Here is a 27773-nt window from a genome sequence, read left to right on the forward strand (position 1 = left end):
GCACCTATCGTGGTCAGGCTCATAATGACTATAATCGCACAGTAGTCTATGCATCTCGACCAGAGATTGTCGAATATGACTGACATATTTGACCTTGTACTTGCCAGGGCAACCCTGGACCATGTTGACAGACTTCACATGCTCGGGCAATGGGTTCTTCTTTACATTAGGGCCTACGTCCTCGAAACATAGAATGCCACATCTCACAAGGTCTTGAACCTTGGTCTTCAAAGGGTAGCAATTTTCCACGTCGTGTCTGGGAGCACCAGAATGATAAACACAATGTAATTCTGGTTTATACCACCACTGGGGATTGGTAGGTATAGCCGGTGGGTCTCGCGGAGTAATCAACTTCCTTTCTATCAAAGAGGGGTATAGCTCTGCATATGTCATCGGAATAGGATCGAAAGTGACCCTTTTCCTCTCGTAACTTGTGCTGGTTTGATTACTATTTCGAGGCTGGTAGGCCTGCTGTTGCGGACGGTGTTGTTGTTGTTGATATTGCGGATGTGGTTGTTGCTGATTGTTGTTGTGATGCTGATACTGTTGATTATCACTGAAAACAGGTGCTATGTGAGCCACCTGGTACCGGTAGGACGCACGGTCTTCCTCCTCACAGAGGGTCTTCTTGGTTTCACATGGGAGGTCACAACATGTGCGTCACCATCTTTCTTCTTCCCAAACGTCCCATACTGTTTGGTAGAAGAGCCTTCTTCTCTGGTCAGACGCCCTTCCCTGACTCCTTCTTCCAGACGCATCCCCATATTCACCATCTCGGTGAAGTCAGAAGGAGCGATGGCAATCATCCGCTCATAGAAAAAAGAACTCAAGGTCTTCAGAAAGATCTTGGTCATCTCTTTCTCTTCTAGCGGGGGCACGATCTGTGCTGCTACCTCTCGCCACCTCTGGGCGTATTCTTTGAACGTTTCCTTGTCCTTCTGGGACATGGCTCTCAATTGATCCCTATCGGGAGCCATATCCACATTGTACTTGTATTGCTTGACGAAGGCCTCGCCAAGGTCGTTGAAGGATCGGATGTTCTCACTGTCCAAGCCCATATACCAACGTAGGGCAGCACCAGGCAAACTGTCCTGAAAGTAGTGGATGAGCAGTTGGTCGTTGTCGGTCTGAGTCGACATCTTCCTAGCATACATGACCAGGTGGATGAGAGGACAAGTATTTCCCTTATACTTTTCAAAGTCAGGGACCTTGAACTTCACAGGGATCTTCACATTAGGGACCAGACAGAGTTCGGCAGCAGACTTGCCGAAAAGATCCTTTCCTCTGAGAGTTTTCAATTCCTTGCGGAGTTCAAGAAATTGATCGTTCATAGCGTCCATCTTCTCAGAGACATCTGGGCCCTCAGACGGCTCAGAATGATAGATGGTGTCGTCTACTCTGGGCATAGTATGCACGACAGGAGGAGGAACAGCAAGGACCGGGCTAGATACCGGCAGAGAAGCAAAGGTGGGTGCAGGACCCTCAGGCATGAAGTTGGGAGGCATCCCCCACGGAAATCCGGCTGGCATGGCCGTTGGAGCAAAGTGTGCGTTGGCCGCAGGCACAGTTGAAGAGACAATCTCAGAGATGACTGTCCTTTGGGGAGGAGTTGAAGGTGTCGGAGAAGACTGGCTATGGGCAGCCATGAATGACTCCATCAGGGCAGTCAATCTGGCTACTTCCTCCTTCAGCTCGCGGTTCTCTTGTTCCAAATGATCCATCAGTCTTGAAATGTTGGCCTTGGTGTAGTACATGTGAGTCAGCTTGTCTTCAAAATAAATGAAGAACACAGAGTTATACCATAGAACAAGAAGCCTGGAGCAAAACCTGCTGATGCATATGATGCATGCAATGCATATGATTTAATTTTTATATCAGAGGAACTTTTAGAGTTCTATTTGCAAATATTGGAAATATTAAACATTTATCACATATGGAAATATCACATCAATAATATCTGGAAAATATTTTTACACCGAAGAAGTACAGTCTTGGTAACCAAATACAAGAGAAAAGGAAAATGAACATCCTATGGAACCCTAGAAGCAGTTATCTAAAGCTCTCGACACAGGAAGATAAGATGCACGAACCCTCTTCACCTCTCTCTCATAGGCCGCTTCCATGTCTTCCTTCTCCTTGGCGAGTCGGTCATACTTCCTCTTCCAAAACTTGGAAGACTGAGGAAGTAGAGAAGTCCATGCATCATCAGGATCATCAATAACCTGGTGCTCAAGGAACTCTATCAAAGCATCCTTCTCCTTGATCTGCTGAAGCAACTCCTCTCGTTCACGGATCCAGGCACGCGAACGATCTTCGTCTCTCAACTCCTCTACTCCTTGGTCAGGGAGGGTTGAAGGCCCAACCACAACCAAGGGTGTAGGTCTTGGATACTCGTAAGGCATGAGGTATTCTGAAGATCTCCTCCTAACCCAAGAAGTATAAGGCTCCAAAGCGATGCAATTCTTCGGACCTAGCTCCTTCCTTCCTTTCCTATGGATCTTGTGCCAAGCGTGGACTATCCTGCCCTTCAAGCCTTGGGGATCTTTACCCTCCTGAAAGAACATACCCTCTAACAGAATGTTATTGGGTTTATCCTTTAAGGGGAACCCAAGCTGACGACGTGCTAAAATAGGATTGTAGTTAATCCCACCACATGTACCAAGAAGAGGCACATTGGACAATTCACCATAAGAGTCAATAATCTGCACACCGTCATATACACGGTTGTACCAAAAGATTTCATCATTAGTGAGAGACATAAGTCTTGCGGACCACCGTAGACATCCTTTGTTCTCCTTGAAGGCGACCGTCTGCGGCAAGTGCGAAATAAACCACTTGTACAGCAGAGGCAAACAACACACAATGGTACCACCACCCTTTGCATTCCTCATATGCAAAGAAAAGTAAGTGTCACCCAACAGAGTCGGAACGAGATTAAGAGTAGAGAAAATACTAATAGCGTTCACATCCACAAACTTGTCGATGTTGGGGAATAACACTAGCCCATAGATGAGAAGTACAAATATGGCCTCAAAGGCGTCCTCACTCATGGCCTTCCCATACATTGTAGCTTGAGCAATAAGGAACTCAAAAGGGAGACCTTGAATTCCACCTTTGGTAGTCATATGAGCATCAACCAGAGATTCATCTATATGCAACATATCATCTATCTCTTGAGAAGTAGGAATACTCTCTAAGCCACTGAACGGCAACTGGTCTAGAATAGGTATACCCACAAGGTAGGCATACTCCTCAAACGTGGGCAAAAGCTGAAAATCCGGAAATGTGAAGCAACGTACAAGGGATCATAGAATTGCACCAATACACTCATCAATCCTTCGTCCACCTGAGTAGTCAGAACAGATAGAAGCTTCCCATAACGAGCCTTGAAACCCAAGGGATCTAATACATAGGATGTCAAATTCCTTAGCTCTTTCAAGTCGGGTTGTCGGAAACTGTACTTCTTTGTATTCCTTCTTTGTCTTTCCATGTCTGAAAATTTGCAAATATACCTCTTAAGTTCCTTGAAAATTTTCTCATTATTGATGATATGGATGCAAATGGGTGCATGAATGGATGGATGCAACAATCACACTCAAGGATCAAATAAAGCACACCAAACAAAGGTCATGGGATGGATCATGTCATCCTTAATATCAATCATCCATTTTGGTGGATTATGGTTTACACCTTATCAACACCCAAGTTCCATTGATATTAAGGATGCATGAACGGATCAACCATGAATCAAAGGTTTGTTACAAGTCACGAGCATGGAGTCTCAGTTAAAAACCACCCAAAGGGAGTGTACTAGGGTTTAAGCCTGCCAAACATGTTCTACAAAAGGTTCCCATAGTCGTCATCCCATCTTTCGGATATTATCGGAGAAACGACTACTCGTATTCCAAAAATATTCTCAAGAGAGACTCTTATGAGTGTAGTATCGCGTAACAATCGTATCAAATCTTACACTTGAACGACCTTCACACTACATCCTAAGAATAGGCCAAAATGGGCTTGGTAAACTAAGGTCCTTGGCTTCTAAGGTTTATATTGGAAAGAATAATGTCTAACCACAACTACTTGTGTGACATTATTGATCCCAACATGACCTCCACCAAGTGAATGGGCTTGCAAGTCAACTTGCTAAGGAATAACTCCACACAAGTCAACAAGACTATGCCATTCTCCTATCCTAAGTGCACTCGAGTTCGGGTATAGAACTCATCTCACAAAGATCACCAAGCATACAAGGAATTAATATTCAAGCAATTCAATCATTACATACAATACAGTAGTCCAAAATTGCACAAAAATATGTCACAAAATAATATACAATCAATAAAACAAATATGAAAAGTAGGCAAAACCCACTAGGCAAATCTCCACAGCAGAGTCGCCACTTTTCTGTAGCGGGGTATTCGTTACCATTAGAGATATTGACTAAATCCAAGGTAAACCATACAAGTCGAGTCGCCACCGCACTTCTATTTATCCAAAGGAATGGTTAGAAAGCGAACAAAAACCTAAAATTTTATCGAATCAAAAACTAGTAAAAAGGTCAGAGATCGGGGTAAGGGGTTGGTTATGCAATGGGAAGGTTTTAAACACCCAAAACATCCTAGGTACTCCTAGGGAGCCCTTTTCATATTTGTTGTAAGGTTGGTATTTTGTGAAAATTTGTTTGTGCAAACATGATTGAAGAGATGAGAAGAGAATATACAAGTTATTTGCATTTTCGTGTTTGGATGGATAAACCCATTGCCTACGTACCATCTTAAAAAAAGATTAGGATCAAAATCTCGTAGTTCGGGGTAAAAATCTCAAAATGAGTTGGTGAATTGATTGGTCCAAAAGCCTTAAGGTCTTTTGTTATCCTAGGGAGAAAACTCAACCTAAAACCACAAATCCACCATGTGAGGATAGCTTCAACATGCTAGTGAGGGGTTAACCCTATAATAAGCATGGAAGACTCATTGTTCATCACTAAGGATATAGGTGAGTATTACATCTACCTCAAGGATAACTCAAACATAATAGCTAAAGGTTATGAAAAGTTTTGATTAAGAAAGTGGCCATTGAAACCACAAAAACATTTGAATGGGTTATATTTACCAATGAAAAGTATTTACAAAATATGGTCAAAGTTGACTTAAAAGTTCAATTCGAAATAAGTGTTATGAAAAGAAAGTTTGAAAATCAAAAGCATAAGGCTTAGGTTTCTAATGCTTGAAAAGAAGTGTTAAATGCTTGCACAAAAGTTTTGGCTTGGGTTTGAGTGGAGGAAAGAAGAAGAATGGCTAAAGTCCTAATCATACAAAAGATAAGGGATAAGAAACAAGACCACAAATGGAGTTCCTCTCTTGAGATCATATTGATGATCCAAGTAGCTCCCATCCTTTGGAATATGTAAGCATAATAATAGTAAGCTCAAGGAATCAACACAATCAAACAAGCTTCTTAGAAGATCCCCAATGTATCTTGTATCTTTCACTTTGGATGAACATGGCAATGGTTCTTCAATTTGAGCTCTCATAGAATTCCCTAGAACAAAAACACACACATCAAAAGTTCCATAAAGTAAATCAAGAATGGACAAGAGTGAGTTTAGAGGTTTGGTCCTTCTAGTCCATCTTCAACATTAAGGTCCTTTTACTCCAATTTGCATAGGGAAAGTCCTAGAAACTAAGTCCATTTGTCCATTTCTTTGCATTGGGTCCACAACAAACAAAGCAAAAATACAAGCACAATAATATATACACAATTATGTGCTCAAGAGAACAAAAGGCAAATTGCATTAACATAAACATGTGCTCAAATGAGCAAAGGGAAAAGCAAATGAATAATATGTACAAGAATAGTAAATTGCATAAATGTAAAGAGCAAAAAGTAAATGTTAATGGTTAATGGTTAGTGTTAGTAGTTAGTGTGCCATAAGGCAAATTTAGCGCTATGTTAAGAAATCGTAATTGGACTTATATAGAAGTCACAACTATCTGAGGCCGGTCAATAATAATGTAGGCAACAACATAAGTTAGAGGTCTTGATTAGTGAATCAACCTCCAACAACTTGCCATACCAAAAAGAAGATGAGGAATGATCTTGTATTGATTTAGGTCCTTTGCATGATTTAGAAAGCAATCTATCTTTAATGCAAATCCATTTACTTGATCATTGATCAAGATGAATTAGATTTGAATCAAGGAAGATTAAACCTCCCTAATCAATGCTAACCATCAACCTTTAACTCATTGATCAAAAAAAGAAAAGAAGAAGAAGAAGAAGAAGGAGGAGAATAGAAATGAAGAATTAAAGTGCATTAAATGAAATAGAATGTATTAATCAACAAGTGTTGACCAAAGATATAGAAGATCAAGGTCAAACAATAGAAAACAGAAGCAAAATGAAGATTAGAGGTCAAGAAATAAACAAAATATTTTTGGCATTTTTAATATTTAAAATAATACTTGAATTAAAATAATAAAGAAAGGTCAAACTTCAAATCAACTTTGAAAAGTCCAAGTGAATTATCCCAAGTTCAACAAGGTCAAACAAAGTTTGACAAAAAGTTTCATCATTTTTAAAAGTCAGAAACTATTTTTAATCAATTAAAATGCATAAAAATAACCTAATTGAACTAAAATCTCAAATAAATCTCAAATCAATTAATAAATTGATGAGAATATTTTTCATAGATCTATCATCATTCAAAGAGGTTGAGAAAATATTTTTGTATTTTTTGAATATCAAAAACTATTTAAAATGAATTAAAAATAACCAGAAAAGAGAAAATTACTAAAAAATAGCAAATGATAAAATAAAAAATATTAAAAATCATTTTTAGAAACTAGAAATTAAAAGAGAAATAATGCAATTGGTCCCATAATTTTTGGACCAATAATAAGAGAGATATGATTTTTAGAAAATGAAATGGAATTAAAAAATAAAATGGAAATAAAAATCAGAATTAAAAATAATGGAAAAGCGTGAGCCCTTGGATGAGCTGGCAGATCCAAGCATCCACAAGCGCGCGCCCAACGTGCTCCTCAGTCAACTGAACCACATGGCTTATTAAAATAGGTCATAAGTTTGGACAGCCAGGATTAGATCTGGAAATGAAAATGGAGGGCCATGATTGGATCTGGAGACCAGACGGTGGCCAGCGCCACTGTCTTCTTCGGCTAGCTCCGGTGAGAGCTCAAATTTGCAGAAGAGCAAATGTGCACCAAAACGCACGATCCAGGTACCAAAAGAAAGGTGGAGTGATGTACATCACTCCTATGCCACTCAATTCCACTTTAGATCCATATTGAGAGAGAAATCAGAGATGGAACTTTGGTGGTGTTCAACTGAACTTGCTTGATTTCAAAAATTAAGAACACAATAATGATGCCTCTATGCAGAGGACTTTAGATCACACAAAATCATGGCAAATGGAGCATTGTATAGGTTGTTTCGAAGCAAAATGCAGATGAGCAAAACCTTTGAATTATGAAGAAATGAGTCACGATCTTTGATTCCTTTTGCAAACAGAAGCTTCAATGGATCAAAGTGAAGAGGTCTAGGAACTTTAGATCTGAAATTTCAATCGAGGAAATCAAAATTCAGATCTGAAATTTTTGGAGAAAAATGAGATTTGTTCCTTTGGTATGGGTGTGGATTCAATTCAGCAGAGGTTTAGGCACCATTAGGTTGAAGAATTGTGAAGCTATGGCATGGTATTTATAGATGGAGATGGCTGAATGCATGAGTTAACTCGTGTGCATGGGAGAAGAGGGCCTCCATGCATGGGCCTGTACAGGCGCATGGAGGGCCCAATTCTGAATGGAATTGCAAGCTAAAGTGTATTTTAGCTGAAATGAACGTGCAGATATGATTGAATTGGAATGTGTATGAAGTTTGAACCAAGTTTCCATATTTGCACATAAACCTTCTCCTCTTCGAAAATGCCAATTGGAAAATCCAAACATAAGCATATGGGTAATGGTTAGAAAGGTCTTGACATAAGGAACAAATGTTATGTTGAACAAAAACTCATTTGGAGTGTGAAAATTAATTAAAATTGAGCTTGAAGTGTAGGGTACAAAACATGCATATGTGAAATTTCCAAATTTGGCCAATGTTCAAGCCCCTCTGTCTCAATGATGCAAGCTCCAAATGATAAAATATTCAACATGAAAGTTGTAGATCTTTTCAAGACAATCAATTTGGACCTAAATTTTACATCATTTGGAATTTTGATGAAGAAGTTATGGACACTTGAAGTTGGACTTTTTCACATTTCAATGCATTTGGTCCAAAGTGACCTATAATGTTTTGCATTATCACATGTATTTCTTTTGAGATTTTGCAATTTTTTCTCAACATAACATTTTAAGTAGACACATTAATATTTCCAATGCATTAAGTCTCACCTCAAAAGCATGAAAAATGAATGAGTTATGTTCTTGGGAAGTTGACCCAAAATTAGGGTTTTAGTCAAAATGACCTATAATGTCTTAGAATGGATGATGACCTTCCAAGCTTCAAATCAATTTTTGATGAACATGACAGTTGTTAATATTGTCTTTAAGAACATTTTTTCTCTTGGGATCATCTCCATTTGACCAACACATAAAAAGTTAGGTCTCAGTGCATTTCAAAATAGTTAGATGAATTGACTGATCAACTTCTGAAGTCCAAATTTCATATCTTGATGAATTGATGATTGAGGACACTCAAATAAGTTCAAATATGCATGAAATGATGAATTAAAGAACTTCCCTTGATTTTATTTGACCATGGGCTGAGGTTGCTTCATGAGCAAGGCATAGTTGATGAACAAATGAATTAGGGTTTCCTTGGGAAACAAGCCTCAAACCCCTTGATTTGCTTTGATCAAAATGATGAATTGAGATACTTGGGAGGCATATTTAATGGATGAGAGATTTGGGGAAACATTACTATGCTTGTTTTCATCTTCTCTTGACCCTGTCATTGCACATAGGAAAACCTAGAAGCCTTTAGACCTTGTGACTGCTCAAGCTACAAACAAAAGAGATTAGTGACATATTTTTGTGCTTTTGGGTTAGTAAATAAAATGATAAAAGCAATAATATACAATTCAAGCATTCTTGGTGATCTCAAACCACTCACAAGAGAGATCCCACCCAATGGTAAGGGAACCAAGATGCTTATGATCCTTGAGGCTATGCAAATGCCATGTTATGATGCCATGAGGGATCTAAGGGACAAAATTAGGGTCTTACAGCAAGCACATGATAGATACCCGAATGACTTTGTCATTCTTGATAAGCTTTGGCAAAATCTATGCAATCTTTCAACATAGTTGGCCAGTAAACCCCGAGTCAAAACAACAACCATTTCATATTTTTTTTCTGCTTCATGAGAGCCACATGATCCTATATGCACCTCAGAAATTTCCAAGTATGCTTCGCTTTCACCAAGGAACTTAAGAAGAATTACTTCAGGGGTTTTCTTGAGTAACTCGTTCCCATAATCACATAGCTCAGAGCTCTGTACTTGATCTTTCAATTTGTCACTCCCATTCGACTATGAAGTTTAGGTTTCAACAACATGTGTTTGATCACATCAAAATGGGAATACACATAAACGTCGACATGCTTCATATAATGTTTAAGTTTTGTACATGAAAAGTATAGACAAAAACATAAATTTTCTATTGCATTATACCTATTTTCTACATCAATCAGTATTCGACTGAGATGATAAATGGCTCTTTCGGCACCATTTTTGTCCTCTTGGGCTAACATACTTCCTATGGTCGAATCCGATGTAGCTATGTACAATTTCATATTCTTTATTCTACTTGGAGGTAACAAAATAGGAGGCTTAATCAGATAGCCTTTGATTTTATCGAAAGTCTCTTATTGTTTGCTCCCCCATTTGAAATCACTTTATTTCTTGAGTCATAGTAATGGCGAGAAATCCCGAGTCTTGCCACTTAAATTGGAGATGAATCTTCTTAGAAAGTTTATTTTCACCAACAAAGATTAGAGATGTTTCTTTGTTGAAGGAGGATTGAGATCCAAGATCGATTTTGTTTTGTTTTGAATGATCTTTATGCATTTTTATGCACCACAAATCCCAAGAAATCTCCTGCATGGACACAAAAAGCACACTTTAATGGATTCATTTTCAATCCATATTTCCTCATCTTCTCAAAGGATTGTCGAAGATGGCCTAAGTGACCATTTTTTGATGAGGACTTTATGACTATGTCATCAATATAGACTTGAATGAATGTTTCAATAAATTCATGTAACATCGAATTCATAGCCCTCTGATAGGTTTCCCCAACATTTTAACCCAAAGGGAATTACTACCCATTCATATAAGTTTCTAAAGCACTTGTCCATCGAAACTCCATTTTAAGTACGTCTTCTTCAGCTATAAAATTCTAGTTGTACCCATAATATCCATCTAACATACTTAGATATTCAAAACATGTGGTTGAATCTACTAGCATTTCCGCCATATGCATTGGGTATTCATCTTTAGGTTTGGCATTATTCAAATGTCTAAAAATTATACATACTCTAAGAGTTGCATTTTTTCTTTATAATAGGCATAATATTTGCTAACCATTCGACATACCTGGCCATTATAATAAACTCACCCCTGAGCAGCCTTTCAATCTCCTCTTTGATCTTCGACGTAATTTCTGGTGCAAACCGTTGCTTCATCAACTTCTTACCAGGTTGAATTGGTAGCTTTAACTCCATCATGCTTTGACTCAACCTTAACATCTCGTTGTAATCCTAGGAGAAATGATCTTTGAACTCTTTGAATAATTCAACCACCTTTTTCTTCATGCTTGGTTTGACTTCAACACTGACGCATGTTGGTCTTTTCACTACCCATCGCCCAAATCTATTTCCTCCAAGGGATATTGGGCCTACATCTTCTTTATAGAATCAAACGGGTCTTTTTCAAACCCTAATGGCTCATTTTCGTAAAATACAATTAAGCCTCAGACTTTCTAAAGCTATTGTTTGGCCAAATTTGCCATCTCCAAATTTATCATAATTTTTTACATGGCTTCAAGAGCCATATTTTGCAATGCTTCATCCTCAAGGAACGAGTTTAGTCTATTTTCGCCCATATAAGCTGAAATTCAATCCAAAGAGTTTGACTCAGTAGTCATTATCATCATGCATGGTCTCCATAGTGGGTGCGACACTTCCCTCTTCGACAATAGGATCCCATGCATCTTCCTTGTCCCATATGAAACCATGATTGGGATGGAGGTTCAAAAATCATGAGCATCCTTTTGAGGAGTGTAAACATCCTCTGCTGCATAACATGGCAGGATCTTGGCCAAGTTTTTATCGAAGTGTTTCTTGCCAACCTTGTTGACTTTAGCCATTAATAGCTTTGGTCGGCATCAATGTTCTCTACTATTCCATCTTGGAGCCATATGGAAATCCTCTAGTGCCAGGTGGAAGGCACTGCACCAATGCCATGGATCCATTCGCGTCCAAGCAATAAATTGTAGTTTGCATTAGATACAATTACCATAAATAATGTTGGCCTAGTTATCGTGTCGGCTGATAGTTCGACATGAATTATTCCCATAATATGATTGGTCTTGACTTCATCGTTTGACAATACCATGTTGTGAGGTTGAATATCTGCACCTGACTTCCCTATTTTTGTAAATAAGGAATGCGACATCAAATTGACAGTTGCTCATTTGTCAGCAAAGACCTTATTGACAACCATATTATCTACCTTTTCCCTTATGAACAAATATTTCAGATGATACAATATCCAAACATATGGCTACTTAAAGATGGATTATTATTCCTCGATAACATCATTACTCATGACGTGATAACATAACGGCTTCTGGTTTTCCGCCACATCTTGTAAACATTCCTCCTCCATCTCTGATACTTCTGACACACAATCATATTATGTCGGCAGAACTGAGATTATGCCACCGTTTATTAGAAGATCATCTTCAGACTCCGTGAGGAAGTTATCCTCTACCATTGCGTCGTCTGGCTAAGGAACATATTTAGAGGACTTTTCCTCTAGTTGAGGAGTATACCCAGGATATTTTTCCTCGTGTTAAGGAGTATACTTAGGAGATTTCTCCTTGCCTTAGCACCATCCTTTCCCAGATGTGCAATTCTCAAGGACACTATGTGTTCAACAATTTTCTTGTCCTCTTCACTCAATCTTCTGGTAAAAGGTTTTTTCTAAGTGTTTACACCAAAAACTTCATGCTTAGACACATAAGCTTAACACTTCAACCTAAAGGATTCACGCTTAGCCTTCTTCTTTCTCTGATGACGCCTTCAATGCATCCGCGTCATAGGGTTTTTCCCTTACAATTCTGAGGGACATGTGGATAACCCTTTAAAAAATTAGGATTTTTATGGTTTGGAAAACCTATCTTTGGGTCGACCACTTTCCATTTTGGATGATTTTCTCCCCTCTGGTTGAGAGGTTTTACCAACTTTCCTTGGGGTACATTAGCAGAAGGACGATAAGTCTTTTGGTGAGACTGTCGAAAATGCCTATGATATTATTCGTTTTTGTGAGGAACACCTCGTTTGTTAAAAGTGAACCTAGCTTCCAAACTTCCTCCATTTATCTTCTTAGGATCATGAATTCTTGTGTCTTCAAGCCTCTTTGTCGCCTCCTCGTCAAAAAAATCGCTACACCTAGGGCATAACACCGTTTTAGACTCATTGAGCTTGCATCTCTCCAAAATAAGCAATCAATCCCTCTTCAGCTTGAGGGTACACCAGTTGCATTTCTTCATCAGCAACTGCAAGAATCTGTTTAGCTTTCTCGACATCCATGTCGAAGCCATCAGTATCTTCCACCATGAGGATCTCGACAGGTTCAGTATAGTGTGCCTTTTCAGTCTGGAGTGGATCAGAATCCACTTGCATTAAAGCTTTTGGCTTCTCACCAAACTGAAATCTCCTTTCTTTCAATTCTTTATGAACCAAATCCCTGAAAAGCATACATTGAGAAGTTTTATGACCTAAATAATTATAGTACTTACAAAAACCTTTCTTTTTCCTTTGTTCTAATGAGGGATTTTTCATGCCTGGAGGCACTATAATCTTCCCATCAGTAACTAATAAATCGGACATTTCATCATATTTAGTTATATCAAAAGTGTAAGTTTTTGTGACAAATTTATCATTCTTGTTGGGTTCGACAAGATTCTTCTCGTTCGATGGTTTCAACAATTTATACATGTACGTAGGTCCTGGATTACATTCTGCCACATTTACTTCACTCGCTTCAACATACTCGTTTCCTAAGTCTGAGAGATACTCATCTGTCTCAACATATGCAACCTTTTCTTTTTTATGGTACTTATTTGTTCTAGCTTTTTCAGCTTTCAAGTGTTCGACCTGAAAACCCTATATGCCAATTGTGTCATGTTCGTAAGGTATTGAGTGTCTAGTTTCTTCCTAATGGAATAATCTAAGCCTCCTGCAGCCATTTCGACTAACTCGTGTTCATGGACTTGTGTAAAGAACCTTGCTTTAAGAAGTCTAAACCTGTTCAAATATTCTTCAATTGTCTCAGGGACTTTTTGCCTAACATTAGCCAACTCCTTAAGACTTATCTTCGACTGGCTCATGCCAAATTATTCATAGAATAATCTATACTCCAAGTTTGTATGAAGTGTGAAGAGAGTGTGGTAAACCAAGTGAAAGCTTTTTTCGTTGAAGAATTAGGAAAATACTTTATTTTCAAATTCTCATTGTTTGTTATGTTTCCAGCCTCAGTTTGATATCTAGCGACATGTTCGATTGTAAACTCACTAGTGTCACCAGTAAACTTGGTGAACTTGAGCACTTTTAGCCCCTATGGAGTTTTGTTTGTCAAATGTATTATGAGACTCACATTAAGGACGTTTTGGGCCAAAATTTGTTCAACCATATTAGTTATGTTGTTATGCCCCCCAAAATTATTTTGTTGGACATTTCTCAGTACTTGGTCGGCATCCTGATTTCTCTATACCATTACAGGCCTAGGGTTATGTTGACCTACATATTCTTCGTCTTCCCTATTTGGGATAGGTTATGGTAGTCAAAATCCTAGATGTTGGCCTAAGTTTATCTGGGTCATCACATGTCTAGGCATTTCGACTTACCTAACATTTGATATTTGAGGGTTTGGTCGAGCCTGATCTTGAGGCAAACCGAAAAATTCGGCTATTAGACCCATTTGTTAGCTAACAACTCATATATTTGGGTAGTATTTGTAATCAAAGGATTGGATATTGTACCCATTTGTTAGGTCAATGTATTAACCATTTCAAGATTAATTTCATCTATATGTTGCCTCATAGCTATCATAGACGTCGTATTTAATGATGACGTCACTTTAGGGATATAACATATCTCTCCTGGTCGAACCATATTATTTATGGTCAAAGTAGAGGCATTATGGAGATTATATGATGGTCCATTGGCCATTGCATTGTCACTATATGTTGACATGTTAGTGTGAAAGCCAGTCACCATCGACGTTGGTATGCCATAAAGGTACTCCCTATTATTCATTAGCACTGAAAAACCAAACAAAGGTCTTGCAACTGCAAGGTTAAAAGAGGAATCCCCTGGATGTGGTGGGGGTATTATCCCATGTGACGATATTGGTGCAACTGACGTTGACAATACCACATGAATGGTTGTTCTAACAGGCATTGAAACAACTTCCTCTTCAACCGTCGACATGACTGGTTGTTCTACTACATTTTGAGGATTGTTCTGTGAATTAGAATTATCAATAGAAGGACGCGTCATTTTTGGTATGATTTTCCACTTATTAAACACATACAAATATTCAGAACATTTCATGTACACATAACACTTTATAGAAGAAAATTATAAAAATTTATGATAGATAAAAAAGTTTAGCACAGGTCCCACTAGGCCTGCCAATTTGTTTACTGGGAAATTTAGTAAACAAGCGATAGTCTATTATTAAAGGTTACTTGCAGGATCGACCAGATAATTCTATGACATAGTGCTAAAAGTTTTCTGAAGTTTTGTGTAAAAAAGTAAAGGATTTCGACTTGGTCGAAATCTTTGAGTAAAGTAGTGCAAAAAGGTAGATTGTCTAGAAATGTAGAGAATTTCGACAATAATAAAAGGGTAAAAAGTTTGTTAAAAGACAATGTAAAGTGACTAGAAATTAACAGAGGAATGAAAGCAAGATTGCAAATAAAGTAAATTGAGGTAAAAGATTTTGCATTTAATTGAAATGAAGTTGGGAATCATACATTTTGTTCAAGTAAAGTCGTTTCTCACTATGCTGGGTAATTTTAGTTTGAGAGTTTTGTAATGAGTTCAACACAACACCCTGAAACCTAACACTATAACTCTTATTTATACTAAATGTACAGTAACTTCTTGTAGCAGTCTCCTTTTTAGTACTTGACATATAATTCTTGCATGCTTTTTTTCCTCTGAAATATCTTCCACGTGTCCCTATGGATAAGACCAAAAAGTATTTACTTGTTCTGAAAATATTTATTCGCGCTAACCACTATTGGTTAACATGTCTTGGGGATTGCTGACGTCGAAAACATGAACAACGATGTCGTTGAAATGTTGAACGAAGATCCCTTTTCAGAAAAATACTAAGTCTTAATCCTTATCCTACACCTGAGACTTTAACTTCCTCAACTAAATTTTTTGTTGAAAGTGTTCTTTTAGACTTTCAACTTTTCTAAGTCTTCTCATTATGCTAAGATTTTGACCCCGTCGAAAATCCCAGCTAACAAATTTCCCCAAAAAAATGTCTCTTTCGACTAAAATAAGATAGGGGAGTTTTTTACTTTCCTCGATACTATTCCATCTAATGGAAAGATGACATGGACATCATGACCTTTCCATCAACCGCCACCTCAAAAACGTGCATTTTCCCACAATCCCATAACTTTCAATCATGGCTAAACTCTTTTAGGACGTCGTGCCTATGCACACGAAATTTCTTCAGTTTCGCCTCTAACCTTATGGCACGCGTCACAAACTTCATCACCATTTGTCATCAGAAAAACTGAAAAGTCTTTTCTCCCCCACTATAAATATTTCTTCTTCATTTCTTCTTCCCATTCCCACTCATTGCTACCCAGAAAATTCTTTTAAAAATATCTTTTCTCCAAGCATCAATCGTTACTTTCAACAATGGCATCCAAACTAAAAACATCAAAAGACTCCAAGGCTCCTCTACCTCTAGCTACCAGATTACAATCTTCTATCCTTGTTGGGAATCAAGAGTGCGTTCCAGAACTACCAAATCAAGAACATAAGCTTCATATCTTCAAGTCTCAGGTGCTAATCCATTACTCAATTTATGGTAAAACCCATGCACTTATGGGTCAAATGTCTGACCCCACAGTGGATATTGGTAAACTTAGGGAACTGTTTCCTTCTTATCACCAAACAAAACCCATAGTTAGCATTAAGAAACCCATAGATCTAGAGTACATGATTGTTATTCTTCTTGTTTTCCGTTATGCTCCTTCCCTAAAAAGAAATGAGGATTATATCATTTGGTTGAATAAAATCAAAACAAAAATGGGTGAAACTTGGAAATCTAGGGGAATTTATGATTTAATTCAGTTGTCCAGGATTGGTCATCTTTATTGCCAAAACATGCTTGTCGCGATCTTGTATTTCTGAGGGAGTAGTATTAATACCTTCCAACTTCCTTATGGAATGGTTACCCTCATCCATTTCGATATAGCAGCCATTACTGGTCTTCGCCAAACTGGCTATAACTTTGAATTCAATGAAAGAGATGAGGATACCATCAATTTCAACACTAATCATGCAAGCTTTGGCAAATACATTGAAGACCATCATGACATTGATACTGGCGAAGTGTCTGATGAAGAACATATTGATTTTATAGCATTGAGGTTGTCGAGATGTATCTTCTGCTGCAAATCTTTGAAGGTAGTCAAGAGATACTTGACCCTGGCCAACCAATTACATGAAGGGTGCGACATTTATCTTAGCCAACTGATACTGGAATCCCACTATGAATCCTTAGGTCTAGCCACTAAAACTCTAGAAAACCTTAAGCCTAAAGGTAACCTGTTGTTGGTTGGACCCTATTGGTTTCTCCATTTATGGCTAAATCCAATGTTTGAACTTTCACTAGATGTCAAAAAACCCAATGATGTTGCTGAAGACATCAAGAACAGGCGTATTGAAGACATTCAACTTACTCAGATAACCCCGGTTAATGGACATCGAACAAACAAGGAAAGTTTTTCAGAATACTTCATGTTGTTTTCCAAACGACACAACTCCACCCCCTCAATGGCTCCTTTTGCAACACAGAAGTCATGGGCTTGAATCGTTTATCGAAAAATTTCCTACTACTGACAAACAAGAAGTTGAATCAAATAAGGTATGAGAAGCTTTCCTTACTCCAAAGCTTCTTTCGACCAAACTTGGGACCTCTAAAGAAAACGTGAAGATACTGTTCTACTAGCCCCATTTGGTGTTAGCCAAATTGTGCCCAAGTCTTTCTTTAATCGCAAAAGTGAACTATGCCTTTGCACTGTCGACTATCTCAGCTAACCATCCAATCTTCTATTGTTGTCTACATAATCTTTGAGTATCTTATGAATGAAGTAATGCTCATGTTTTCACCTCTCTCTCTCTCTCTCTCTCTCTCTCTCTCTCTCTCTCTCTCTCTCTCTCTCTCTCTCTCTCTCTCTCTCTCTCTCTCTCTCTCTCTCTCTCTCTCTCTCTCCTCTCTCTCTCTCTCTCTCTCTCTCTCTCTCTCTCTCTCTCTCTCTCTCTCTCTCTCTCTCTCTCTCTCTCTATATATATATATATATATATATATATATATATATATATATATATATATATATATATATATATATATATATATATATATATATATATATATATATATATATACCATTTTCACCGATCTTGAGATTACATGTTCTAACTTGAGCAAATTAAAAGTTGAGAATTTGTTTACCCTTTCATGATTTTAAAAATATAATTATTACTCACAATGGAAAGTTAAATCATATTTATGTCAATATTCCCATTAATTGGTTCATTATGATTGTTAAGAAATACTATAATACATATTAAATATTTAACAAAAATTCAAAATGAAATGAATTCAGAATTAAAATAAAATTTTAATGAAATAATATAGGGATTAATACTATCTCATTGATTCCTCCTAGCTCACTAAATTTTCTCAAAAGAAGATCAGACGTTACAATATATACTTCATATCTATCCATTAGATCATAGTCCATAATCAATGGCTACTAATGCATATGTCTAAGTACGCCTTGTAATTATAAGCTTGCCATGTCCATCTTTTATTTCTCGGTTTCTCCCTTTTTGTGATTTCATTTTCCATAAGAAACTTTCATGAAAACAATTGGATCACATTTTGGTGCTGGTGATGATATAAAAATGAGCAATCACTCTTCTATAGGTCCTCCTTTGACTGCCATTGATAGATTCTTATGGGGTCAACGCAACCATATCCCTCAAAATATTGATGATGAAAATTGTTATGGCTTTGGTGCTTCAACCTATAGTTACATGTGGCCTAATAATAATATCATAACTCAAGAAGCTAGCTTTGTTGATCATCTAATGGAAGATGAAGAGGTGATGAATTGGACAGAAGAAATTCCTTTAATGTATGTGGAGAAAGAAGATGTGATCAATGGATTAGGAAAGAGTGTAGCAAAAGTGGTGAAAAAGAGACATAAGAAAGTTTCTTCTCTTCCTTTGATCAAAGGAAAGTGGAGTGATGAAGAAGACAGGTTTAGTAATTAAATCAAACAAAATTGTTTTTCTTCGTCTGTTTGTTTATTTTACACTGCAAATTCCAATATTGCAATGGAATTGAAGTAGATCGTAATTTAGAATTATGTTTGTGCTTTATTTATGCTTTTTAATAATATATATTTGAACTAAATTTTAATGTGTTTTTTATTATGTTAAAAATAAAGGAAATTGTTGAAGTTTGTGAAATTATATGGAGTAAGAAAATGGTCTCAAATAGCTGAGAAATTGGAAGGAAGAGTTGGAAAGCAGTGTAGAGAAAGATGGCAAAATCATCTTAAGCCTGATATTAAAGTATGCATGTCATTTCTTAAATCATCTATACTTTTTATATATTTTTTCTATAAGTTATACATAAAGCAATGCTTTATATTTTACCTATGTTTTAACCTTAGAATTTATCTATGTTTGCTAGAATCTATTTTAGGCATTTGCACAGTTTGATCACTTTTTCTATATTTACATTTTAATATTTTATGAATGAGTGTGAAGTTCCAAAGTAAAAAAACTAATGTAATTGTAGTTACTTTCCAAATTAATATTTGTTTCATCCAACAATTCTTAGAGTATTTGGATTAATTTTCATATTATCAACACAAAGAAACTTTACTTATTAGGGTTTCCTCCAAAACCCTAATAATCTTGACATAAGGTTATTACATTACATAAATAAAAGGTACGTATACAGTAAAAAAAATCTTATATAAGAAAATGCAAATTGCATTTTCATATTTTATGTAATAGTACGAAAAGAAATTTAATAGTAATATACCAAAATTGAAATTTGAACTTTGTGATGTTATGACACCAAACTTTTTGAACATGTTGTAGAAAGATAGTTGGAGCGAGGAAGAAGAGAAGATACTAGTAGAGAGTCATAGCAAGATGGGAAGCCGATGGGCTGAGATAGCGAAGAAAATTCCAGGAAGAACAGATAATGCAATTAAGAATCATTGGAATGCAACTAAAAGACGACAAAATTCAAAGAGAAATAACAAAAGGCCTCAAATCAAAGATGGTAAACCACAATCTTCTATTCTTCAAGACTATATCAAAAATTTGACTCAAAAACCATCCACTTCAGCAATATTTGAGGACCCTTCCGTAGACCATGAAAATTTATCGTCACCACTTATTGCTGAATGTTATGATGATGAACTACTCTTCATGCAACAACTTTTTAAGGTGAATAATAATTATGAACATGTATTTAACCAATCCCATGAGAACCAGTCTAATTGTAACCAGATTCTAAAATGATGAATCCATCATTTGTATGTTTATTTGTTCCACTATAGTGTGCATTTGACACTAATTTGGATTGTTTAGTTTTTCATTTTTAGTGAACTTTTCCACTTTCATAAACTTTGTTTCCACTATGGAATAGTATGTGTCTGAGCTTTATTTTTCACTTGGTTTTAAATACTGCGGTTTGTTTAATGAAAGAAAAGAGAGTAGAAGATATGTATCCATTGTTTTGTTGTTATTAATTAGTGCTAAACTACATTGATGTGACTTAATATTATTTAATTTCCTTTATTTTCTTCTCTGTAACATCTTTTTGAATGCTTATTCAACGCCTTATAAACTTTCTAATGCTTGAAATCATAGTAAAAATTAATTATATAGGTCAAAGGTTATATTGATGACCGATAGTGTATCCATCGAAATTTTATCTTTGTAGTTATAATGTAAAAGGGAGATAAATTACAATAGATGTATTTGTTGGTATATTAAATCACAATAAGAGTCGCACATTGGATAACTACTTTTATTTTATTTTTTCTGAGTCTATTTTCATATTTACAATTTCTAATTTAAAAATTGTTATTATGGAACAACCTCAAACTTAAAACCATGCTACACATTTTTTTTTCTTTTTTTTTTCTTATAGCTATCTAACTCCAATGAAATTCAATAATTATAACATATGTCGTTAGAACCAATAACATTGATATGAATTTGATAGAAAATATATAGGCTCAAACGAGTTTCAGCTGATAAATTTATCATTAAATAATAGGATCCTTCACAAAAAATGTATGTGTGTATATAATAAGACAATTAATTATAGAGAAATAAATCAACTTCTAGGAAGTTTTACAATATCATAGATACACTTAGAATCAGACAATAATTATTAAACAATTATTTGTTTCGGTATTTAAAAAGTGTGGTGTTGTAAGTCTTACACATCAATTTTGTAAACAAAAATCAAAATATAAAGGAAACATAAAACTAAAAATATCTTTCTTTACCGCCATTAGATTGTCTCTCAAGAAACATTTGTTTAATCTGTTTGACGCCGAGCTCCCATTTTAAGGAGGATAAAATGTATGAAAATATATTTTATTTGTATTCTTCCTTCTTTTAGATAGAAAACTCATATTTCATATATAGAGAAAACGATTCGCAAGCCCCCACAATTAGATTATTGGGGTGTTCGTTTATGAATAATTGAGAAGAATTGAATTTTGAGTGATTTTTCTTTTTAAGTTTCATTGATTGAAACTCACAAGTAAGATATAAACATCTCTTACTCTCGACTATTTTCACATCCAATGTGAGATTTTTGCCAACTAATTTTATGTGATTGTTCAAAACTTGATGTGAAATCCCAGGACTTTCTCATGATCCAATAATGAAATTGTGTTGAATGTTTTCTTGATAAAGGTGTTCAAGTGACGTGTTCCATTGAGGGGCCACAATAGTTGCACAAATATATAGATGAAAACAAGTCTTCATTTGAGGAAGAACATACCCATAAGATTCAATGGGCTCACACTTGAGGAAGAAATTATTAGTATATCATGTGTTAGTATGAGCTTCACTTTAGATAGAAAATGGATATTGAATACTTTATAAGTTAGATGACTATATATCTAATAATTTAAGGTTTTAGTTTAATAGGTAGATTGAAAGTCTTCTTGACCAAGGTGTTCAGGCAGTGTGTTCCATTGAGGGGCCACAAGTGTGGTGCAAGTAGATATGGATGAAAAAACAACTTCCATTTTACGAGTATCATACTCATAAGAATGATTTAAGTCATACTTTAAAGGGGATAATGTTGGTATATTAAGTGTGAGTATGAGTATCACATTATATAAAAAAGTGGATGTTAAATAATTTATAAGTGAAAGGATCATATACCTAATGCCTTAAGGATTTGGGTTAATATGTAATGTCTAACTCCTTTTATGTTATTGTTCAAATAGTGTTATCGTATCGAATGTGTTTCTGACCAAGGTGTTTAGGAGACATGTTTCGTTGAGGGGCACAACTCCAATGCAAGTACAATGGATAAAAAAAGCTTTCGTTTTAAGGGAGAAATACCCATAAGAATGGATGAATTCACACTCGAGTGGAAGATTGTTGTTATATCAAGTGTGAGTATGAGTCTCACCTTAGATGAAAAAATAGATGTTGAACACCTAATAAGTGTGAGGACCATAGACTTAATGTCTTAAAGTTTTTTATTTATATGTTTTGTACCACTTATTTCATGTGATTGTTCAAACGGTGATACTGTTCCAAAAAAAATTCCGATAAAGGTGTTCACGTGGCATGTTCGGTAGAGGGACTGCAATGAGGGTGCAAGTAGATATGGATGAAAAACTAAAAAAACCGAAAAATGAAAAAAAACCTATACATTTTTTATTTGAAAAAATAATTCATGATCTCCTTTATAAACACTACTTTGTGAATGGAAAAATTACAATGGTCGAGGTGCCTTGCTTTTTCTAAATAAAAAATTAAAAATGAATAATATTTTCTCTGAGTGACCATCCAATCAAAAGAAAATTGAACATAGTCATGGGTTATGTTCTGAGTCATTCACAACAATCTTGGTCGACCACTCCGCACACATTGCGTTCATTCCAGAATCTTCTTAGCACACGAGGATCCTAATCATGGTGATCACAAAGATATCAATTGCAAGTGCGTCCAACGATCCTCCATAAATCACTCCTAACTAATAGTGTGTTAGGTTAATCCTTATCTAGTATATATAGAGAAGGTGTCAAATTCATGTAACAAGTTTCAAACACAGTGTGAATTCACTCTTCTTCCTCACATACTAACTTGATCGGTGGAGTATTAATCTTGCAGGACTCACTCTCAACCATTTCAGATGCTTAAAACCACCCTATCTTTCGATCATCATTCCTATTATAGTTCCAAAACGGAACAATGACGTCGTCTGTGAGAATCGACTTTTGATTCCTATGATTTTTGTGATTTCATGATGATTAATTGATTTGTCAGTAAGTAACCTCCTCAGGTCACCAAATCCGTAACATTCGTAAATGAACACGAAGACATATCACATTCGATCCAATTAAGCATTATCCTGGTTCTTCAAAATTTAGATATCTAGTTTATGCGATTCCATGTGATGACTTAGTGGGAGCATGATCATTTTCCTGGTATTATATGTAGATGACATATTACTCATTGGAAACGATGTCCCTACCCTGCAACAAGTAAAGTCTTGGTTGGGGAAATGCTTTTCTATGAAGGACCTAGGTGAAGCAGCCTATATATTAGGAATCAGAATCTATAGAGATAGATCACAAAAACTGCTTGGCCTAAGTCAGAGTACATACATAGACAAAGTGCTGAGACGCTTTAATATGCATGATTCCAAGAAAGGATTCATACCTATGTAACATGGCATGTGTCTATCAAAAACATGGCATGTGTCTATCAAAAACTTTGGAAGAGGAAAAGTTTGTGTGAGTTGTTTTTGAGAAAGAATCACAAGAGGATCTGAGGTTATGGGCTCAAGAATGGAAAAGTTTTCAAAGGAGGAAGATGGAGAATATTTATAGACGGATAAAAATCCGTTCATATTTCCTTTGTAGTGACAAGTGGAACGAGTAGTGGGGAGAAGCTATCAAGAGATGGCAAGTGGAAACCAGGGGGCAACCTTAGAAGAAGACCCTACTTTTCCTCTTCCCACTTTCAACGGAGATGGCAACCTCAAGCAAAACCCCTAAAGAAGTGAGCAAAGCTATCAAGACCATGGCTGTCAAATCAAAAGCTCCCAAGAAGATTTCGGAGCTTCCTCCTTTCACCACATTGCCTAATCCAATATCGGTGGGTAATCAACAATATATCCCATAACCCAAAATGGAGGAACAACGCAAGATCTACGCTTCCCAAGTACTTATCCCTGTTTCTGTTTCTGGGAAAACTCATGCATTATCTGGGCCTCTGACTGATTTAGACACTGATTTTAGCAAACTTAAATAATACTTTCCCTCTTACCATAAATGCAAGCCCATAGGGAAAGCGAAAAAAACCTAGGGTTGAACTAAACGCTGCTGAAAACCCAAACACTAGTGAAACCATAGATTTGAGGTTCATGAACAACAGATTTAGAGTTTTTGCGCTACCCCCTCATTCAAGACCCAACAGATTATTTGGAATGGTTAAAGAAAATAGAAAAAACCAAAGCCCAAAACTGGAAAGACATGGGAATTTATGACCTGATCATGTTTTCGAAGGTAGGATTGGAGTATAGTGCATCCATGTCAGTTTCTTCACTGTATTTCTGGGATAGTACACATTATACTTTCCACCTCCCATGTGGCATGGCCACACCAACGCTTTTTGACTTAGCCGCTATCACAGGGCTAAAACCCACTAGACACACGTACGACCCTGAGATTGATTCTGAAGATACCATAGCTTTTTCGACCTGTAGAGCAGCGTATTCGACTCACATTGCACACTATCATGACAAATACACTGACACCGTCTCTGATATAGAACATATAGCTTTCTTAGATCTGTGGTTGTCTCATTCTATATTATGCTCAAAGTCTCTGCAAGTTGCCAAAAAGCATCTCACCCTAGCGAACCATTTGCATGTTGGACATAGTGTTTGCCTAAGTGAAATGATACTGGCAAGCCTCTATGAATCATTGAGTGATGGAGTCACGCAATTGAAGAACTTGGGTGAAAAAGTGAATCTCCTCTTCTCTGGTCCCTTTTGGTTATTACAACTCTGGCTTAATGCCACGTTCGAGGAAAGTCTACCAAATAAAGGCCTCATTGATGAAGAAGCTGAGGAAGTAAAAAACAGAGGGATCGAAGGCATTCGATGGTCCAGCTGACTCCCAATGACGAAGGACAAGCCCTTCGACCAATTTTCATGGGCTATATAATGATGTTCGCTAAGCCCATGTATTTACTTCAAGAATGGCCCCATTTGCTTCCAGAAAGTATGGTCCAGAATGGTTTACAAGACCTTTCCCATCTCCCTCCAAAAAACGAGAGACGGAATCTCTACTGATTTGGGAAGCCTTTTTGACCCCTAGGATCTTAACCCTTCGACTAAACCCCTCGAAGGTCGAGGTTACTTTGATCTCCTATCAACCCAACCTTGTCGCTCGATAATTTGGGCTAATTCAAGCTCTCCCGAAGTGCCTGTATGATAAAAAGGGTAGCCTCCTTCTCTACAATGCGGTCCATAATGAAACCACCTCCCTTAAGCATATAGCCAGATATACTGGCAGGACCTAACTCACTCCTCTCAACTTCGAGTCTAACTTCCTCTGCACTCGAGATTTTGGGAGATGGTGGAACATATACTATACTGAAGAGTTCTATGATGTCTCTTCCTTTATCCAATATTTTGATAAAGTTTTTCTTCTTGTGCAGGAAAGAACCAAAAAAGGTACTTACACGCTTATCAAAGAAATTCAAGCCTTCCAAAATTACTTTGAAACTGCCTATAGGCTTGTTGATCTAAGTCGAACCATTCGTGAAGCAGCTGTCACGCTCAAAGAAAATTTTTCAAAGAAAATGGAAACTCTAAAAATCCTTTCGTACGTTCCTCATGAGAAATGCTACGAAATGGCTTTCGAATTATTTCCCCCAAAATTTCCTCCACTGCCTAATGTCGACTTTGGAGTGGCCCTTGCCCCTCCATTTCCAGACTAGTTTCTCTATGGGGACTCCATTAAGATCCTTCAACAGCAGTCCCAGAAAAAATCCCTGCGGGTGGTTGCGACTAAGCATACTCTAGACAGTTTCAAAGGACATCTTCATATAGGGATCGAATATGTTCGCATCGAATCAGACATATATGAAGGTGTGACATGGGAGGTTTTTCTCGAATCATACCCATGTATTAGGATATTTGCCCTTAGATTACACTAATTGCTCTATGTTATTTTCTTTTAGCCACCAGGGTCGCACCCAAGAAACCAACAATAAGAAGACCAGTCGAATCGAAGACTGAGGGAGGTAGCAAGCCCACAAAGGTATATCTTCGTCTTTCCATTTTTACTCTTTGTTATGTTTAATGGTACTAACACTCCAATAATCAATTCAGGCTGCTCGAAAACCTCATTTAACCCCCATAAAAATCCAAAATAAACCCACAGAAACTCATGTCATCATAGATTCTGACGAAGAGGATATGTCACCTGTGCTCGACCTATCCTCTAGGAAGACAAAACAACAACCAAATATCATTGACACTTTGAGCCAGCCTCCAACAAAATTTCCAAGAAAAGGCCTTATGCACTTGCCATCCAAGAGCCTACCCTTGAAGACATGAAGAAGATAGCGGTGGCTCAAAGTGAAAGTGATAACTCCAGCCCTGGGGTCGAAGGAGACAAGGTAAAACAAACTTCACTCTATCTTAATTATTTGATTTACTGTCTTTCACCACTCAGTTTTCGATTGTTTTGATTTCAGGATGGCGCATGTACTACCATTCGAACCAAAGCTACAACTTCTTTTGCGCCAACTTCTATAGCAGATGTCCTAAATAGCGTTGGCGAACCCAACTATCGACCGTCATCTGAAAAAAGCTCCATGAGTGAAATCAATCAGCCCATTTCTGGTGAGCTTGATACTTCACCACCAAAGACAACTACCCAACATTCTCATACCATCGGTTCCGATCATGAAGCTAATTCGAACGAAGAAGATGACACTGGGGTGAACCAACATAACATGATGGTGGATGAAGAAGTTCAAGCTAGAGATAATCCTGGAGATGATTCACGCAACATCACAGGAATAGTCGATCCTCGGCAAGAGGGTGACGATGGCGAAGATACGGTGATGGAGGAAGAGGACGAAGGTAACCAGACTCCACTCCCTGTTAGCGATGATGATGAAGGCTTCGAAGAAGGGTACAATAATGACGAGGGAGGCCAGGACATAGGCGAAAGACAGGCTCAAATCCAAACTCTTGCCACTCCAACCATTGCAGCTATTCCAACAGGAAGAGTTTCGAAAAGTAGTACTGAGGGTCTCTCTGTAGAAGAACTGGCTATTCTGAAACGAAGTCAACCCCTTGAATATCTTAAATCTATGTTAAGCTATAGGGAAAGTTCTTTTGAGAAAAGCCTTAGCACTGCTTCGGCATCTGACGACCAACCTTCGAGTACGCTTGCGGATGAAGTGCTTTCAAAAATTAAGGACAAGATCTTTAAGGGTGACTTATTCCTACTGTTGATGGCTGATCCTTCTGCCCCCCTTAACCTTGAGGGCTCTTCTTAATCAAGTCAATCTGCTAGAAGCTTCTCTTGAAGTGGCCAATGTTATCTTGGAGGTAGGCACTATGATCGACCAAGTTGTCGAAGATCATAAGTTACTACCTCAGCTAACAGGAGAGATCGAAAAGAAGACCGGTTCTGAGGAAGCTGTTTGGGATGCCGCCACTGAGTCAACGAACAAGGCAATGGAATTGGAGAAGACGAAACAAAAGAATAAAGAGAAGATCGAAGGCCATGATCGTGATATTGCTTCGTGGAGAAAACAAATCGAAGAACTACAGGCATAAATCTCTGAAGTCGAAAGAAGCATGAGTGAACTCTTGGAGTTCGATGATGCTTTGATGGATAAAAAACTAGAATTCGGCATGGAGTTCGTCGAAAAAGCTCGAAAACTTGAATC

General features: G+C 37.2%; 1 protein-coding gene across 1 annotated transcript; it reads left to right on the forward strand.

Moving 5' to 3' along the window:
* The first annotated feature begins 18425 nt into the window (after positions 1-18425).
* Positions 18426-25802, forward strand: LOC127122322 (transcription factor MYB119). The gene is made up of 4 exons (XM_051052676.1): positions 18426-18829; positions 19019-19145; positions 19683-20057; positions 25521-25802. The coding sequence occupies exons 1-4, from the start codon at positions 18426-18428 to the stop codon at positions 25800-25802; spliced, it is 1188 nt and encodes a 395-aa protein (XP_050908633.1).
* The last annotated feature ends 1971 nt before the right edge of the window (positions 25803-27773 follow it).

Source organism: Lathyrus oleraceus, chromosome 2 (genome assembly GCF_024323335.1).
Source record: "Lathyrus oleraceus cultivar Zhongwan6 chromosome 2, CAAS_Psat_ZW6_1.0, whole genome shotgun sequence".
In the NCBI taxonomy this organism is placed as follows: Eukaryota; Viridiplantae; Streptophyta; class Magnoliopsida; order Fabales; family Fabaceae; genus Lathyrus; species Lathyrus oleraceus.